At 41.6% G+C, this 16,655-nt stretch overlaps 1 protein-coding gene across 1 annotated transcript in view; it reads left to right on the top strand.

The window, feature by feature from the left end:
* Window positions 1-16,655, top strand: part of LOC146812254 (formin-H-like) — a 637,557-nt gene that overhangs the window by 199,684 nt on the left and 421,218 nt on the right. Inside the window, exon 2 of the mRNA XM_085614569.1 lies at window positions 12,456-12,539. Within this exon, the coding sequence (XP_085470695.1) occupies window positions 12,456-12,539 (84 nt within the window). The remainder of the gene's footprint in view (window positions 1-12,455; window positions 12,540-16,655) is intronic.

Below are 16,655 nucleotides of genomic sequence, written 5' to 3'. Positions count from 1 at the left end.
TCTACTCTACACTCCTCTACTGTATGGTATTTCACTGTACACCACTCGACTCTGCTATTCCCCTCTAAGCTACATGACTCTACACCACTGTATTCCCCTCCATCCAAACTCATCCACTCTACGCAATTGTAGTCCACCCCAATCCACTTTTAACCACTCTATTCTACGTCATTCTACTTTATTCCCATCTACATCACTTCACTGTATACCACTTCACTACACAACACTGTCCTCCAGTATACTATATGACACTGCACTTAACAATACTCCACTTGACGACACTTCACTCTATGATTTAAAAAAAAAATTATACAAAATTTAGAAACATTCAAATTCTGTGAAAAAAAACAAAGGTTAAAACTTAGTTATAGTTAGGGCAACTTTATTTAGTCATTCTATACAAACCAAACTTAAACTACACAATCATTAGAAATTCTAAAGTTGTAGTTATACCATACATTTATAATTAATGCACCACCTTCGAATTACTATATTTGTATTTACTCTTTCTATACAAACCAAACTTAAACTGAACAAACATTAGAAATTCTAAAGTTATAGTTATACCTTAAATTTATAATGTATGCACCACCTTCGAAATAGTATAATTCAGGCAGCTCAGTTCATAGTGTTGCCAACTTGCTAGCCAAAGTACATTTGCTATAACTCATGCCTTTGCAATGCACTGCTTATTCCATTTCATATTATATCACTTATTCCATATAAAATCAAAGCAATTTTAACAGCACTTATGACATCACAAATGAAATCATTTGAGAGAACACTGTGCATGGTAGAGTGTCGAATTATAGTTAATGTATTGTGGCTAACAAGTTTGCAACACTGTGCATTGAGGTACTAATTTGAAACTGGTTCATGAATGATAAATTTAAGGTATAACTACAACTTTAGAATGTCTAAAATTTGTGTAGTTTAAGTTTGGTTTGTATCAAAAACTTGAATAGCATTTTCCTAAGAATGTAATCAGTTCAATCTAATCATTGCAATTGAATGTTTATGGATACATCTTGACAAATTTAAACCACCTTTAACTTTTTGCCCGGTGATGCTGAGAGATGGGATTGATATCTACTCTGACATAGTAACACAGGACATTAAGGAACTCTATTCTAAAATAGGGCACAAAAAGAAAAGTCTAATATAAACTCAGAAGACATATAAGGATATAATATGTAAATTTTAAAAAATGTTGTTCTGATAAGTGGGGCAGATAAAAGAGGAAATATTCTGGCACATGCATCAAAAATGTCATTTGCGATTCCTTATTAGTGAAAAATAAGGATTCGCTAATAAGGAATCGCAAATGCAAATGCATGTAGGAATCCCTAATAAAATAGAGATTCCTAAACATTCCTTAATTGCGACTCGCAAATTGCGAGACACAATTAAGGAATTGCTACCCATTCATTACTATGGGCCTAGAGGCTCATAGGAATCAATAGAAATTTCATGTGCAATTTGCGAGTACCCAATAGGTACTCGTAAATTGCGCATGCAATTGCAAGGGTGCAAAGGTGCCAAAAGGACACCCTGTTGCACCCCTGAAATTAATATGTGAACACATGTTGCGCACACACATGCCCCAAGGGCATGTGTGTGTGTAACCTGGAACTTGGAAAAATGCACTTTAGTGCATTTTTTAAAGGTTTTTGCTCATTACCAGCAGGTATAATTTTTCGGTAATTAGCGGACCCCAATATCCAAATCGCTATTTTAAATGGCATCTTGCACTGCATTCAAGGAATCACAATTAGCGATTCCTTAAATGCAATCGCAAATTGCGATTTTTGCATTTGGGATGATGCATCCCAAATTCTAAAATACCGGTCGCAAAGGGGCAGATTCTGAGAATCTGCCTGTTTGCGACCGGTTTTTCCCTTGATGAATGTGGCCCATAGTGCTGTGCTCCCTTACAATATACATGGAGCAGGCATACAGGCAGTTAAATGTTGTAACATGTTAAACAGTCAAACAATGAGTGAAGCAAAGATCAAGTTTCACAAGGAGATGGTGGAATGGTGAAATATGGGCTTGTAATCACCCTGTATTCTTCCTTACACCAAAAAATACATACAAATTCAAACAGACCACCATATTGGCTATTGATGGGATTTTAAAAAACTATATCAAGATACGTAGATTGTTTTCTGCAGGATTATGTAAAATCATTGCCGTCATAAATAACACACTGGTGACTTTCTGAAATGTATTTATGATATAACATGGGAAGATGATTTTATATTAATGAAATTAGATGTATCATCTTTTTATACAAGCATATGTCATGATGATGGATCGAGAGCTGTTTTAAGCACTTTCTTCATGCAAGACTGTTAAATGTATTCCAACATACACAGATGTTGCTCAACATGATATGGTGGTGTTTAACAAATAACTTTTTCTTATTGAATAAGGAATTGCTCCAACAACTGACTGGTACGGTGATGGGTACCTGCTTCACATCAGCTATGCTAATTTGCATATGGGATGGTGGGAGGAGCAGGTGCTCCAAAACGAATTTTATGAGGAATAGTAACAACATGTAATGCTCTGGGTATGCTGCATAGAGGACTTTTTTTAATCTGGAGGGGGTTTATGGAGAGTGCCCAAAACTTTGCGGTGAAGCTAAATGACAATGAGTTGAACCTAAGATTTACAAGCAAAATAAATGATGTAGAAGTAGACCTTTTGGATATGACAATCTATATAAACGATAACAAATTACATTCCAAGGTGTTTAGGAAGCCAACAGCAGGTAATACGATTCTGCATGCAAGTAGTTTCCATCCAGACAGTTTGAAAAGAAAGATACCTTATGGAAAAAACTTCAGATTGAGAAGAAACTATAGTGAACTGTAGGAGCAAAATCAAGCACAATCAGAATTGGCAAACTCATTTTTACAGAAAGGTTACTCACAAGAAATAGTTGAAGCTGCTAGATAAAGGGTCAATCAAAAAAAAAGGGAAGATATTCTGTTCAGTAGACATAAAAAGAGAGACATAATTCCAGGGAGTAGGTTTATTACCATATACTGCACAGAATGGAAAAAAATACAGAGAATAACGAGTAAAACTTGGCATCTAATCAGAAATGATCCAATAATTGGGAAACTAGTACCTAAAAAACTGACTATAACATGTAAAAGAGTAAATTCTATGAGAGACAAATTAGCGAAATCTACTCCTGAGTAGTAAAACTCACTGGTTAGAGAAAAGCTGAGGGTTTATCAACTGTAAGAAATGCAAGGCTTGCCAATATGGTATGAGTAAGATTGAGTTTTCTTTTCCATTTTGAAGCACACCGGTGAAGGTATTGAGTGCCTATAATTGCAGAACAGATTTTAACGTACCCGTGCTCCCTCATTTATGTGGGAAGCACTAAACACCATGGGGCCTATTAGGATGGCAGGTGGTCTTTCGTCCGCCCGCCACCCTAGCGGTGCTGGGACCGGCCGCCGGTGGTGCGGCGGTCCCGCACCAGCAATTAAGATACCACCACCACCGTTGCGGTGGCATCCTCTATTTCCATCATTGTGAACACCGCCCGCCACAATGCACAAGGTGACAGGCACTGCACAGTGCCTGCCACCTTGTCCGTGACAATGTAGGGGGGTACCATAGGTACCCCCCATGTGCACCTCCCACTCCCCCAATACCCTGGTGACGTGCAACGGGCCCCCGAAAGCAAACTCCGCCTGGCTTTCCATGGCGGGGTCTCCATCATGGAAAGCCCTGCACTGCTACCCATGCTAATAGGGATGGCGGTGTCTAGCAGACACCGCCACCATATGCAGCCCCTTTTCCGCCAGGTCGACTGGTCGACCAGCGGAAAATCGGCGGACGGTCTTTCCTTCCGCCGGGGTCCCCCCACCATACTAATATGGTGGGGGAAAATGGGTGGCGGGGGAAATGGGTGGCGGGCGGGGTATGATGTAGGGCAGATCGCCACCACCATGCGGGCGGTGGTGATACGCCCTACATCATAATAGACCCCCATGTTTCGAAGTGTATTCTTCTACATGTAAGGGCTATTAAAAACAAAGACAAAACATACCCTATGAGATGTCATTTTGATGAAGTACATGCAGGTAAGAAAATAGTTCAACAATACCTTGTGATTGATTGTATAACCAGAAAATACAGAGTATGGAATAGAGAAAAACATACTGAGGCAACTTGAATTGAAATACATCTTAGAGCTTAAGTAAGACCCCAGGAGGGCTTAACATAGAAGAGAATTTGTACACCTATCTATAAGGTTTTTGATACCTTCAGATGGGAATTAAGATGTAAATTGGATACTTTTAGTGGGAAGCAACACTTTAGGCTTCATATCTGGGCATACCTGATAAAACAGAAGACAATTACCTGAAGTTTTCCCACTTGGGAGAGATATGGAAATAGTAAAGTTGTGTATTAATTGGTTGATCTGCAAGCAAAATTAGCATTTTTTTTTTTTTTTTTTGCTTTTTTCTGTATGTGATGGGTATACATAAACAAGTTTGAAACGTATATATCATATATGGCATAAATTTGCTTTTCGAAAATTATGTTTAAATTGATGCATTATATATTTTATCGGATGGATAAAATTAGGCATCATTTAAGATGTTCAGGTTTTGATCATTTTTACACAAACAGTTACTTTTTGTTGGAGAAGAGAAGGCGCCTTAAGTTTACAAATTTCCAATGTTACTCAGCAATGTTATACAAAGTGATATATTTAGTTGTTTTAGGTTGTATATATTTAAGCACTGTGCAGTTTAATTAGTAAGTGAAATGCGAAAATATATAAGATGTTCTCTCGGTCTATGATTTTTAAAATCACATGAATGTTTATAAAGTAAAGAAAAATTGGTGTCTCTATGTGTGAGCAAGGCCGTTAGAGTGGCTGAAACGCATTATGGTAGCCAGTCAATACAGAAAATAAAGACTTTGAGCAGGAAGCCTCTGGAAGTGTGGGCCCCTGTTTTTTGAAGTGGGATAAAAGTGAATTTTACAGAATGAGCCGCCTCACTTTCTGCCGATACTCCCCAGCTATATGGAGAAGGACAAGATATAGTGACAATATATATATATATATATATTCACTGAAAAAACCATAGGTTTCACACATGTTATAGTTAGCGGAAATTTTACTGATAAAAAACCAATGAAATTCCCCCGTTATAGTTAGTGCAGGCAACTATAACTCACGCGACCGCAATCCTCTGCTGATGCTAATACTGTATTTAGACACTTATTTGCCCATGTCTTCTTCCATACATTTTTAGCTATACATATATTACAAATATTTTTTTTTCATAAAGACACATATGTCATCAGCAGAAGATTGCGGTCGCGTGAGTTATAGTTGCCTGCACTAACTATAACGGGGGAATTTCATTGGTTTTTTATCAGTAAAATTTCCGCTAACTATAACATGTGTGAAACCTATGGTTTTTTCAGTGAATTTGTACGGTTTTTTAAATGCTAAGTTACTTTACGCCATTCGTGGCGTGCGCGCCCACTTAACGCAGTTCGTTCCGTGCGCGCACGGTGCGCTTCGCGCACCGTGCGCGCACAGTGAGCACGCGGTGCGCTTCGCGCACCGCGCGCCCACTTTACGCAGTTAGTGCCGTGCACGCACGGTGGGCACGCGGTGCGCTACGCGCACCGCGTGCCCACGTTACGCTAGATGGGCCATGTACGCACGATGCGCTTCGCGCACCGTGCGCACATGGAGGACATATGATGCACTTCGTTTTGAAAGGTAATATTTTAATTTTTCGTATATGTTATAAGCCATGCACAAATGGTGCCCTTCGGGCACCTTTTGCTCACGGGGTGGAGAGAGTGTGGATAATTTTTTTTTAATTTTTTTTTTTTTTAAATATTTTAGTTTAACTTATCGTTAATAAGCCATGCACAATTGGTGACCTTCGGGCACCAATTGCACACGGGGTGGGGAGAGTGTGGATAATTTTTTTATTTTTAAAATTTTTTACCGTACGCGTACGGTAAGCGTAATCGGCGAAATTAGCGAAAAAATAAAAATTCCGTTTTTGGCCTTGGGGGATCTTTGGGGACTCCCTCAACATTGCTATGTGTGTGGGAGCTGTCTAAACAGCCCCTTTACATGTTTTTGTGCTTTATATTTTAAACATCACTCTCAGTGCGAGAGAGAAAATGGCGGCCGCCGCTTCCTGGTTTCGGCCGATTCGAATGTTTACTAAGATCTAAGAGCCAATCAGAATCGCGCTCGCGCACGCCACCGTACGCGTACGGTAAGCGTACCGTAAGCGCACCGTAAGCTGGCTCAGATATATATATTGATTTAAAGGCTATTTTCTCAGAATCTACTGAACAGATTTACACCAAACCTACAAAAGGCACTTCCTTGACCTGAGGACTACCTCTCTGCCAAATTTCTAGTAATTCTGTTCAGCCGTTCGGGCTGTAGCCCTGTCTAAAGGTCCTATGGAAAAATGCATGGGAAAAATGCGTTTTGGGACCCCCCTTTTATCTCAGCCCCCGCTTGACGAATCCCCCCGAGACTTTCAGGGTAGGAGCGGAGCGTAGCGCCCCACCTATTTTGAAAAATTCGCGAGGATTCGTCGACCGGCGCCAAAGTTATTCAAAATAGAATGTTGCGGATTTCCTATGGAAACGTGGTCCTAACTATAACTACCTACTGGCGACCGCCAGTAGGTAATATATATATGTGTGTATTTATATAGCTTTTTAAATAAATTTTACATTTAATATAGTTTAATATATTTTTTTTTAATAACACAGAGGTGGTCACCACAATGTCATTAGGTTCCATAGGAAGAGCATTTATTGTTCACTTTGCACCGATCTCTCTAGAATGGGGTCCAAGAAAAATTGGGGATCCAAAAAGTATGATTTCCCATGTTAATTTTCATAGGATGCTTAGCTCTCAAATACAGAAATAAATGTTGAATGGAAATGCGCCAAATATGGTAAAAAGTTGGATGTTTACTCACAAAGCATGCTTTTTGTGAGTTGGTGTAAATCCATACAGCTGTTTTCGAAAAATTAGCATTTAAAAAGGTGTTCAGGATGGTGATAAAGGAGTTAACACTTGTTAAAAAGTGAGAGATTCCTAAACCATTGGTGTTCAGATATATTCTCATTAGCACATTGAAATTGAATGGTCAAATCCTTATTGCCTGGTCACAACATGGATCATATATTGTGGCACCTATTACAGGGCTCCTGAAAAAAAATGAAAAGCTACATAACTGTGCAGGGTTGGCACACCCTGACCAATAAGCCCATGTGGCGGTCAAAAGCCTAAAGAGACCTTGATGGGTGGCTAGAGTGGGCAACAAGGAATCACAAGACACTGGACGCCGAGAAAATGCCAAAAGAACCAAAGTCCCACACGGACACTGCCGAAGAATGGGCGCATTAGCGCTCCACTCCTGAAGCTTATTGGAACCCGGGGGCAACCCCCCCAGGGGTGGTGCAAAGATAGTCAAAAAATATGGAGGTTGAAAGGGGGCATGTGTGCTGTCCCCTCCCCTAATGGTTTCCTCTCTCGAGACAAATCTCCCAGAGAGCCATTAGTCAACAAAATAAGCACCACTGAGCACTTTTCATGTTTGGCCTTGTGTGCCCCATCTTCCCGGGGGGCCACAAGTTTTGCAGAGGTAAGCCTGCGCACTCCTTCTGCCTCCCCGTGCCATGTCTGAGGGGGCAAGTGACACTTGTGTCTAGTCTCCTACCTGTGGATTGTTGCTGCTCCTGCCTGTAGTCAGCAGGTGGGGGCTGGTAGGGGCCATGGGGGCTTCGTGGCTTACCACACAGCACACAATCACAATATTAATGCTGTGTGTGCCCTTAGGGGAACCAGATCACCCATCTACAGCAGCTTTTCCCGCTTGTGTCCCCATCAACAGGCTACCACAGGAGTCCAATCAGAGGGAACCTGGAGCACACTATGTATGTATGTATGTGTCTTGTAAAGCGCACTGCTGCCCTGAGGCGTCCTGGCGCTGTAGACCGCTGGGGAACCCGTCCTGGCTATCCCTGTGAGATGGTCCCTCCAGGGTATCTCCAAGGTGAAACCAGGCATCCCCAGCGAATGTGGGGGGCCGTTGTGGAGATGAGGCAAGCTAATGCCCAGAGTTGCCGAGTGTGTTCCTGGTTAGAGTAGGTACCGAGGCGAGAATTATCGAGTCCGTTTTTGACACTGGTCCACGACCCTGCCGCGTCGGGAATTGAACCCTGGTCCCTGGCCGATTCTCTGCTTACGGATCTGCCGCCTCTAACCAGTGAGCCACACCTCTCCACTAATAAACCCTACTGAGGGCTATGTCTAATTTGCATATTCCAATTGTGGTCCCCAGAGCGGGTGAGACACCACATGCATGTTCTTAATTGTTTGTGGAGATGCTAGGAGTGCAGCAGCCCCCATAAGAGCCACTCTAAAGCTCTTTACAAATACACATTAAATATCCTGCGTTAAATTGATGACCCTAGGGGAGTTTCCACACAGCTCTAAGTACTCTTATAGGTTGTGCTCTTGCTCAGAGGTTCTAGAGAGTGGGAAACTTTGTTGGTGAGTTCTAAGGCTATTATTAAAGCCTGGTGAAAGTAAAAAAACGCTCATGTTCATAGAATATTGAAATCATAATGTTTTATTGATTGAAAAGTTGTCAATGGTGGTTTTATAGGTTTTAAGGAAGATTGGCAAAATGTTTTATTGATATCATCAGATTAAAAGTGATTGATTACCTGTTGTAATGTGAATGGCACGGTAAGTAGGTTTAGCAAAATTGACACAATTCGCGGAATTTCACTTCCTCGTATTACACAAAATTCCCATCATTATGCCAAACTTTTATTGCGGACAATCAGCGCGATTATGTAAGTGAAAAGGAAGGAAATTACGTGTGATACGCACTGCCCAAAAACCTGGATTCACAGCATGCATTTGAATAAATAATATGCACAGTTGTTATTGGCATAGAACTAGAATGCTAGGTAATGACTTTTTCACTGTGATTATTTAACCCACTCATTCATCAACTCGCACCGTAGTCAATGCAAACAAAGAAATGATAATGTGTCATACCTCCTTTGAATGTGAAAAGTAATGTTAGATAGATGCAACTTCCTAACAACTTTTGTGAGAAGGTAGTGTGAACTATGCTAAATTTAGTGAGTGTGGGAGGTTATCTGAAATGTAAAAGGCCAGATCTGATGTATTAGGCTGAAGAAAGGTGGTTTAAAATGTGCACTTAGTTTAAAACACAGCAGAAATCTTGCATGGCCCCCAACCAGAGACTGTGATACGTGCTTAAACAACATCTGCTTTTAGGAAGTAAAAGGAGTAGAAACGTGATTTGAGATTTAGATAAGAGGTGGTTTGGGGTACCATGAAGTCTATAAAGTTTAAGTGCATTTCCCTGTACAGAATGCAGATTGCACTCACATAAAATGGTGTGCAATGTTTGAATGAAAAGCGAACCAAATATATTATGAGCTGGGATCTAGATGAATAAAAAAAGCAGACCTTGCATAAAGACTTTGACTCTGTGCCACAGCAATATTCATTAATTTACACATTTAGCTATTCACGCTTTTAATAAGAAAACATATGAGATGCACAGATTTTCACCTACATTCCCTATTCGGAAATCGGTAAGTGAAAATGGTTGCAATTTTCAATACAACTAATGTAGCAATCAATCAGGTTTCAAAATATATACTCATCGGAGTTCTCGAAATCTACTTTCTCATGAATATTAATAAGGCAGGAGGAGGCATTTCGTAACCCCCCACCCGCGGATTGACGGTGAATGCAGAGATGGAAGTCTGTGAAGGACAAGAGACCCTCATCACTGTCTTTTATTTCCCCACCTGGAAAATTTGACTGAAAGGGCTAAATATTGGTTTAAATATAAAAATGGGTTAGAAAGACACCACGGGGACCATGCAATTGCCCCTAAGACCCCTGTCTGCACCCCCTGAGACAACCCACAACAATTCCAAAAACTGTCTCGTAGGCACAGTTTCCCTTAGGCAATCATTTGCCACCTCAAGTCAGATGTTGGTAACTGATGTTAAATTTGTAGCAGCCTTGGATACGCACCTTTACAAAAAACAGGAGGAGGGTGCCACTTTCATGTCCCTTCCTATTTGTGATTCTGAAAGTGTTGCAAAAGCCTTTTTTCGAGCCTGAAAAAACGTTTGTTCAAGTGCCTTTTGTGCGTTGCACAAAGCTTATTTGTGGTCTTGAAGCCTGTAGTTTTGTAAACCACACACTTTGTGACTTTAAAATACCTTTGTTCGTGTAACCCATAGCACCCTCAGGCATATTCATAAGGTAAGTGGTGAAGCAAGCCAAGCGTGTCTTTAAGCCAAGAAGGCTAACACCCACTCAGTTACTTTAGAAACACGGGGCTGCACCGTATTTACAAGAATAGGGTGCAGCCCTACTTTCGCCCTGCGCTGGCACTAAATTTAGCTGCCTAGTGCAAATGCAGGCACCCTTGCACCATAGTGCAAGGATGTCTGCATTGAGGGGAGTGAATTTTTATGTGCAGCAAGGTGTCTCTCCTAGAATGGCGATTTGAAACTTCTATGCGTGCTGCTTACTGCAGCACACATAGAAGTTGCAAATCGTCATTTTTTAAAAATGATTGTTTATGTGCAGGAAGGGTCACCTTCCTGCACATAAACAATTAAAGGCGTTTTGCTGTTTCCACGTGTGCTGCACATGGCAGCACACATTGAAACAGCAAAAATGGGGCGAAATTAAACATTTCTCCTTGTTTCGCTAGGGTAAGACTAGGTATTTCATAGTCTTCATTTTGGCGCACCCCATATTTACGCCACCCTTGTAAATATGGGGCAGCGTCAAAAACAATGGGTGTTGCGGTGGAATGCCCACAGCATCACCCAATGCCCTCCCCTTTCATGCTAAGTATAGTGTGAAAGGGTGCCTTATCTACAAGGCACCATTAAGCCACATTAAGTGGCTTACCACTGCCTTGTAAATAAGGCAAAGCCCATATCGCCACCACAATGTCTTTAAAAGTGACGCTGTGGTGGCGATCTGGGCTTGTAAATATGCCCCCATGTTTAATTTTATTTTTGCTCACATTATAATAAATAAAATGGACAAAAGAGGCGAAGCATAGGGCAACAGGCTCGGGAAAAGGACGAAAGTGTAAAGCAAAAAGAAAAATGTAATAGGTAGAAGATAGGAGTTATCCCAAGGTTTGATGGAGAGAAGAATAAAGGAATTGTGGGTGGCTTGAAGATTGCTTAATATGGACAAAAGTTCATGTCTAAGGAACTTCCTCGTTGTCGCACCTCACATTTTCGCTCTGTGAGAATTTCAACGAACAAAAATCAATGTATCAATGGTATCTTTTGGCAATGTGCAGAAAAAAGTTATTCTGAGAACACGTTAAAATATTCTTAATTTCCCTTTTATCTTCCACTCTAAATAAACACAGGAGCCTATATTATCAATGCAACAGCCATGAAATATTCTTTATAAGCACTCTGTATTTACTTAACTTTCTCTATTTTCACAAGATGCTGATGCAGTCTCTTTGCCTGGGATAAAGACCAAAATATGTGTTTTGAATTATTTAGGGGCATATCAACAACAACCGGCGATAATTATCTCTAAGCGCACTTAGCGCTAGGATAATTATCGCCGGCTAGCGTGAATTTTTATCGCTGAGATAGCGTGCTATTAGCAACACTTATCTCAATAGCGATAAAAATCCTCACGCTAACAGGCTAACGTGAGATTATCACTGGAAACCCAGCGATAATCTCACGTTACCTTGTTGATAGGGACAGGCAAACTTAGCCATGATATCCTCCTTCCATAGGATATCATGGCTAAGTCAGAAAAATACCAGACGTAAAAAAGCAGCGTTAACCGCGGTTAGCGCTGCTTTTTTTGTCTCTAACAGGGTTAGCGACATTCTTGATAATAGGAGAAATGTCGCTTAGCGACATTTCTCCTATTATTTTACTCTGGAACGCCCCCTTTGCATCTCATTAGAGATGCAAGGGGAAGCGTAGAGTAAAAGGGTGCTAACATGCAAATTTGCATGTTAGCACCCTGTTGTTGATAGGGCGCTAGTTTTATCTCTGCTTTTTTGGCTTTTAAAGCCAAAAAAGCAGAGATAAAGCCCTTGTTGATATGCCCCTAAGTCTTTCGGATTAAAGTTGAGTTTTCAAAGTGCTAAATACTTTAAACAAATGAGAGCTCATGAATTGAGCCCTGTCTGTATATCATTTCTCTCTCGTTAAGACCCTGGCAGACAATAGATGCTTGGACTAATCGCGTTCCCTTTTTGTAATTCGCAAACTATTTACCACTCTGTACTCATTAATAAATAATTCTTCATTACAGGGACGTGATGTTTTATAGCTTCTTCATTTTCTATTCTTAGGATTCAGCAGATTCCTTTCCTGGGAAAATTCAAAATTTCACCATCTACAAATTTAGGTACAGGTGGCAGAAACGGATACTGCAGGTAAGAGAGTGCAATGTATAGCTTCAGGTTCTCAATATAGGCATTTTACAATCTTTGAAGCAGACTAGAATTGTATCCTATTCATTAAAACTTAAGTGTGGATTTTCGGTGTCATGGGTGAAAAGGTGAATGGCTCCTGTTAAGGGGGTGTATGAAAACATAATAATAGATATGGAAATGTGATAGTTTAACCAACAGAATAGAAACACTATGCGACCCTGTATAGGCCTCATTACAACTTTCCCCTAATTTGGTTTAGGTGAAATGGTAGGCTGAACTCTTTGATTCCAGCAGGTAAGACCATAGCAAATAACAGGCACTTCAAGTTATTGATACTGCAATGGGGAATAACATACCGACCTGGTTTTAGTTCAGTTCCCGTCAAACCTGATTCTTGGTAAAATATTTTGTCATGTCAATAAGTCTGAGGAGGGGGTATTATTGCACTTGTGCATGCTGTAGCCGTCTGGAATTTGTATAAGCTTAACTCTGATAAAAACCGAAGTACTCATCCCGGCGTTACTTGAGATGCAAATGTAAACCGAAAGACAGTTTACAGCTGCTGGAATATCCATGTTTTAAATTTCTTCTTGAACTAAGTGCAGTTAGTCGCCTGACAGGAAGTGGAAAATTATTTCAGTTTTTGGTTGCTATGTAGAAGAAAGAGCGACAACCTATAAAATATCACTAGAATCCGGGACAGTGGCTAAAATCAAGCCAAAGAAAATGAAATCATGGGTTGAGCAGTGGCTATAGAAATCAAGGGTTGAGCTGAGGCCACAGAGCTTCCTTTTTCAGGTACAATGGACTGTTTCCATTGGAGCAGGGTCAAGACTGATTTGCATGTGGCTTGGTCCAAACTGAGGTGGCATATTGTGCAAAATAATGATTTATTGGGATGCGTCCCGAGTAATGACCAATAATTACAAAACCCCAAATAATCAGTAAGAGCCTCAGCAAGATTTGTGGCATTCACTGTGGGGAGAGGGCCGAAGTGGTCCTTAGGTTGTTTTCAAGATAAAGCCCCACCCCACCAAGGCCCTACCCAATCCTCAAACTGCGAAAAAAAAATTAAGTTGCCACATCTGTATTTGAACTCATTGGCCTGTACAATTTAGATGTATAAATAATTCACCGAACTGCTAATTATTTTTATTTTTTTAAATGTCAGTAGAGAACTAAAGCAAGAAGAGTAACCTCCTACCGGTAATAATAAAGGCAATGCACCCTAATTTGTTTACTCCTGGTCCCTCTGTCAACAAATGGTCACCTAATGGTAATTTTTAAAAAATTATAAAATAAGTAAGATATACATTTTAGAATGACTCAAAGATCAGGAGAGCTGTCCCATTTACAGGCTGCATGATACCAGGGACATGGAGTACTGAGGCTGGATTTATCATTTGCTCCTTGCTCCGGGGGAGTTGATGCGTCGGTTCCTTACCGGAAAGGAAGTGATGCATCGATTTCTTATTGCGTGGGGAGGTGATGCATCGGTTTCTTACTGCGTCCCCAACGATGTGGCAGACTTGGTACCTTGATGCGATGCGACGATCCAGGATGATGCGTAAACTCGTGCAGCTGCACAGCAGGCCTTGCGTCGAACTCGGTGCAATGATCTTGGACTTCGGGAATCGGTGTACTCGATGCAGTGATTTCTCAAGCCGCGGCAGATGCTGCGATGTTTTCTTCGACGATGCATCAGAAACAGGTGCGGATGCGCCTTGCTTCTTCGAAGTTGCGTGGTTTTTCCAGCTTCCAGTGGAAAAACAGTCTCTAGAGGTCCAGAACAGCAGCAGGCACCTCTTTGCAGGTCAGAATTCCCAGCAAGGAAATGCAGGGGAGCTGGTGGTGACGTCTTTGTGTCCCTGAAACTTCAGAACAGGAGGCAAGCTCACTTTCAAGCCCTTGGAGATCTTCTTTCAAGCAGGTGACAAAACAAACAGAAAAGTCATTTTTTCCTTTCCTTGGTAGCAAGCTGCCACTGCAGGCCAATCCCAGACAGCAAACAGCACAGGGGCAGTATTCCTCCTCAGCTTCTCCGGTTCTTCTCCTTGGCAAAGGTTCCTCTTGATTTCCCAGAAGTGATCTTAAAGTCTGGGGTCTGCCCTCTCTTTTTATACACAACAATCCTTTGTTCTCTGAAGGCAGAGAGTGTCTGTACCCAGCCAAAACCAGTTCTGTCCTCACTGATGCAGTTTCCTGGCAGGAGGTGGAGAGAGCATTGTTGAAGGCAGACCAGGCCCATTCAGATGAAAGGCAATCTCCTCCCCTACTCTAAATGCAGCTCAGGTCGATTTTGCCCCGCCCTGACTCATCAGACATCAGGAGCCACTGCCCCGCTCCAGCCCCTGCCACCCAAAAGCCAGACATACAGTACACAAACCTAGCAGAGGCACACTGGATGGTTAGCCAAGAAAATACCTACTTTCTAAAAGTGATATTTTTAATCACAGAATGTAAAAATCAACCTCACTAAAAGATGCACTTTAGCATTCTGAGTTCAGGCATACTAAACTTTATTTTTCTACCTTAGCTCCCAGGGCCAGTTATGTTTATAAGATGTTATAAACAAACTCCCCATTCTGTTCTATGGGAACAGGTAGCCTTGCAATAGTGAAAAATGAAATTGGCAGTAACTTACTATCAGGACATGCCACATACACCAGGGCATGTCCTACCTTTCAAATGCACTGCACCCTGTACCTTGGGCCTACCTTAGGGATGTCCGACATGTAAGAAAAGGGAAGGTTATGGACGGGCAAGTGGGTACCCTTGCCAAGTCGACATGGCAGTACCACACTGCACACAGGCTTTGCAATGGCCGGTCAGAGTTACATTTACAGGCTGCTTGTGTGGGTGGCACAATCAGTGCTGCAAGCCCACTAGCAGCATTTGATTTACAGGCCCCGGCACACACGGTGCACTGTACTAGGGACCTGACTAGTAAATCAAATAGCCAATCATGGAAACACCGATCCATAACAGTAATTTACAAAGGGAGCACTTGCACTTTGGGACTGAACAGCAGTGGTAAAGTGCCCAAATCATCTAGACCAGCAAAACGGAGTCCAACATACAGCAACAACGCAGGAGGCAAAAGCAAAAAATGCAGGGGAGACCCACGATAATGGTGCCAAGTCTAACAGTTAGCATTTGTGGAATTTAAGCCCTGCTCCAGCCTATATATGGCCCTCTAAGAAATTGAAGGCCCTGCAGACGAGATACTGCGCCACAGCCTAACACAGAGCCATCATCGATACAAAGCAAATGCTACAGGCAGTGACAACTAGGAGCAACATAAAGGCACCAACAGCCAGGTACAAACAGTGAAATTTACTCACCAGCCTGACGGCCTCAAAAGTGAGCAAGGTGACTCTAAAGCGAAAACTGGCTTTGCGCTCGCAAGGTTGTTTGTACCCGTAGAAGTTGCCAAAGACAGGGGAAGTCGGCAGCCAGTGGCCTTCAGCACAACTTAAATGGTCTTCAAGATAGGAAAGACTCCCAATAGCTGCCGCATGAGACACTGAGTACAGTGCTGCTGTCTTTTTGAAGCCTCTGCCACCATTTGATACCGCCAAACGACAGAATGTTGGTGCCATATGGACCACATGGATCAAGACCTTTGATGACTTCATAGATGCCCTGGAAGAAGTAAATGGTGAGAAAATCATTAAATATTTAAAGAATCTTGCTGGTGATTGAGTGAAAGAAGTGAGAAATAAAATCTTTCAGACTGACACGATCGTGCACGTCAAAATCAAAGAAGCATTAATTCAATCGGATGCCAAATGTTAACTATGAAATGCAAATTTTCAATCAAGCGAGACAGCAAGTTGGCGAAACAATGGATGAGTTTGTTGAGAGACTTGGTGTGCTTATCAAACATTGTAAATGTAGTGAATTTAACGATGGAAAAGCCTTGGGTCTAAGAGTCAATAATGGATGTCTATCAGACTCGTTCAAAAGACACATGTTGATGGAGACACGTAGTTTGCAATAAGTACTAATGGCTGCAAGAGCTGAGAAAGGAGCAGACCGGCAAGCCGCTGACAAGGAAGCTGGGACAGCAAATAGTGAATCAGCACTATACATGAAGAGCAAATACAAGCACAA

This window comes from Triturus cristatus, chromosome 7, assembly GCF_964204655.1.
Source record: "Triturus cristatus chromosome 7, aTriCri1.1, whole genome shotgun sequence".
Taxonomy (NCBI): Eukaryota; Metazoa; Chordata; class Amphibia; order Caudata; family Salamandridae; genus Triturus; species Triturus cristatus.
This window is presented reverse-complemented; position numbering and strand designations above follow the sequence as displayed.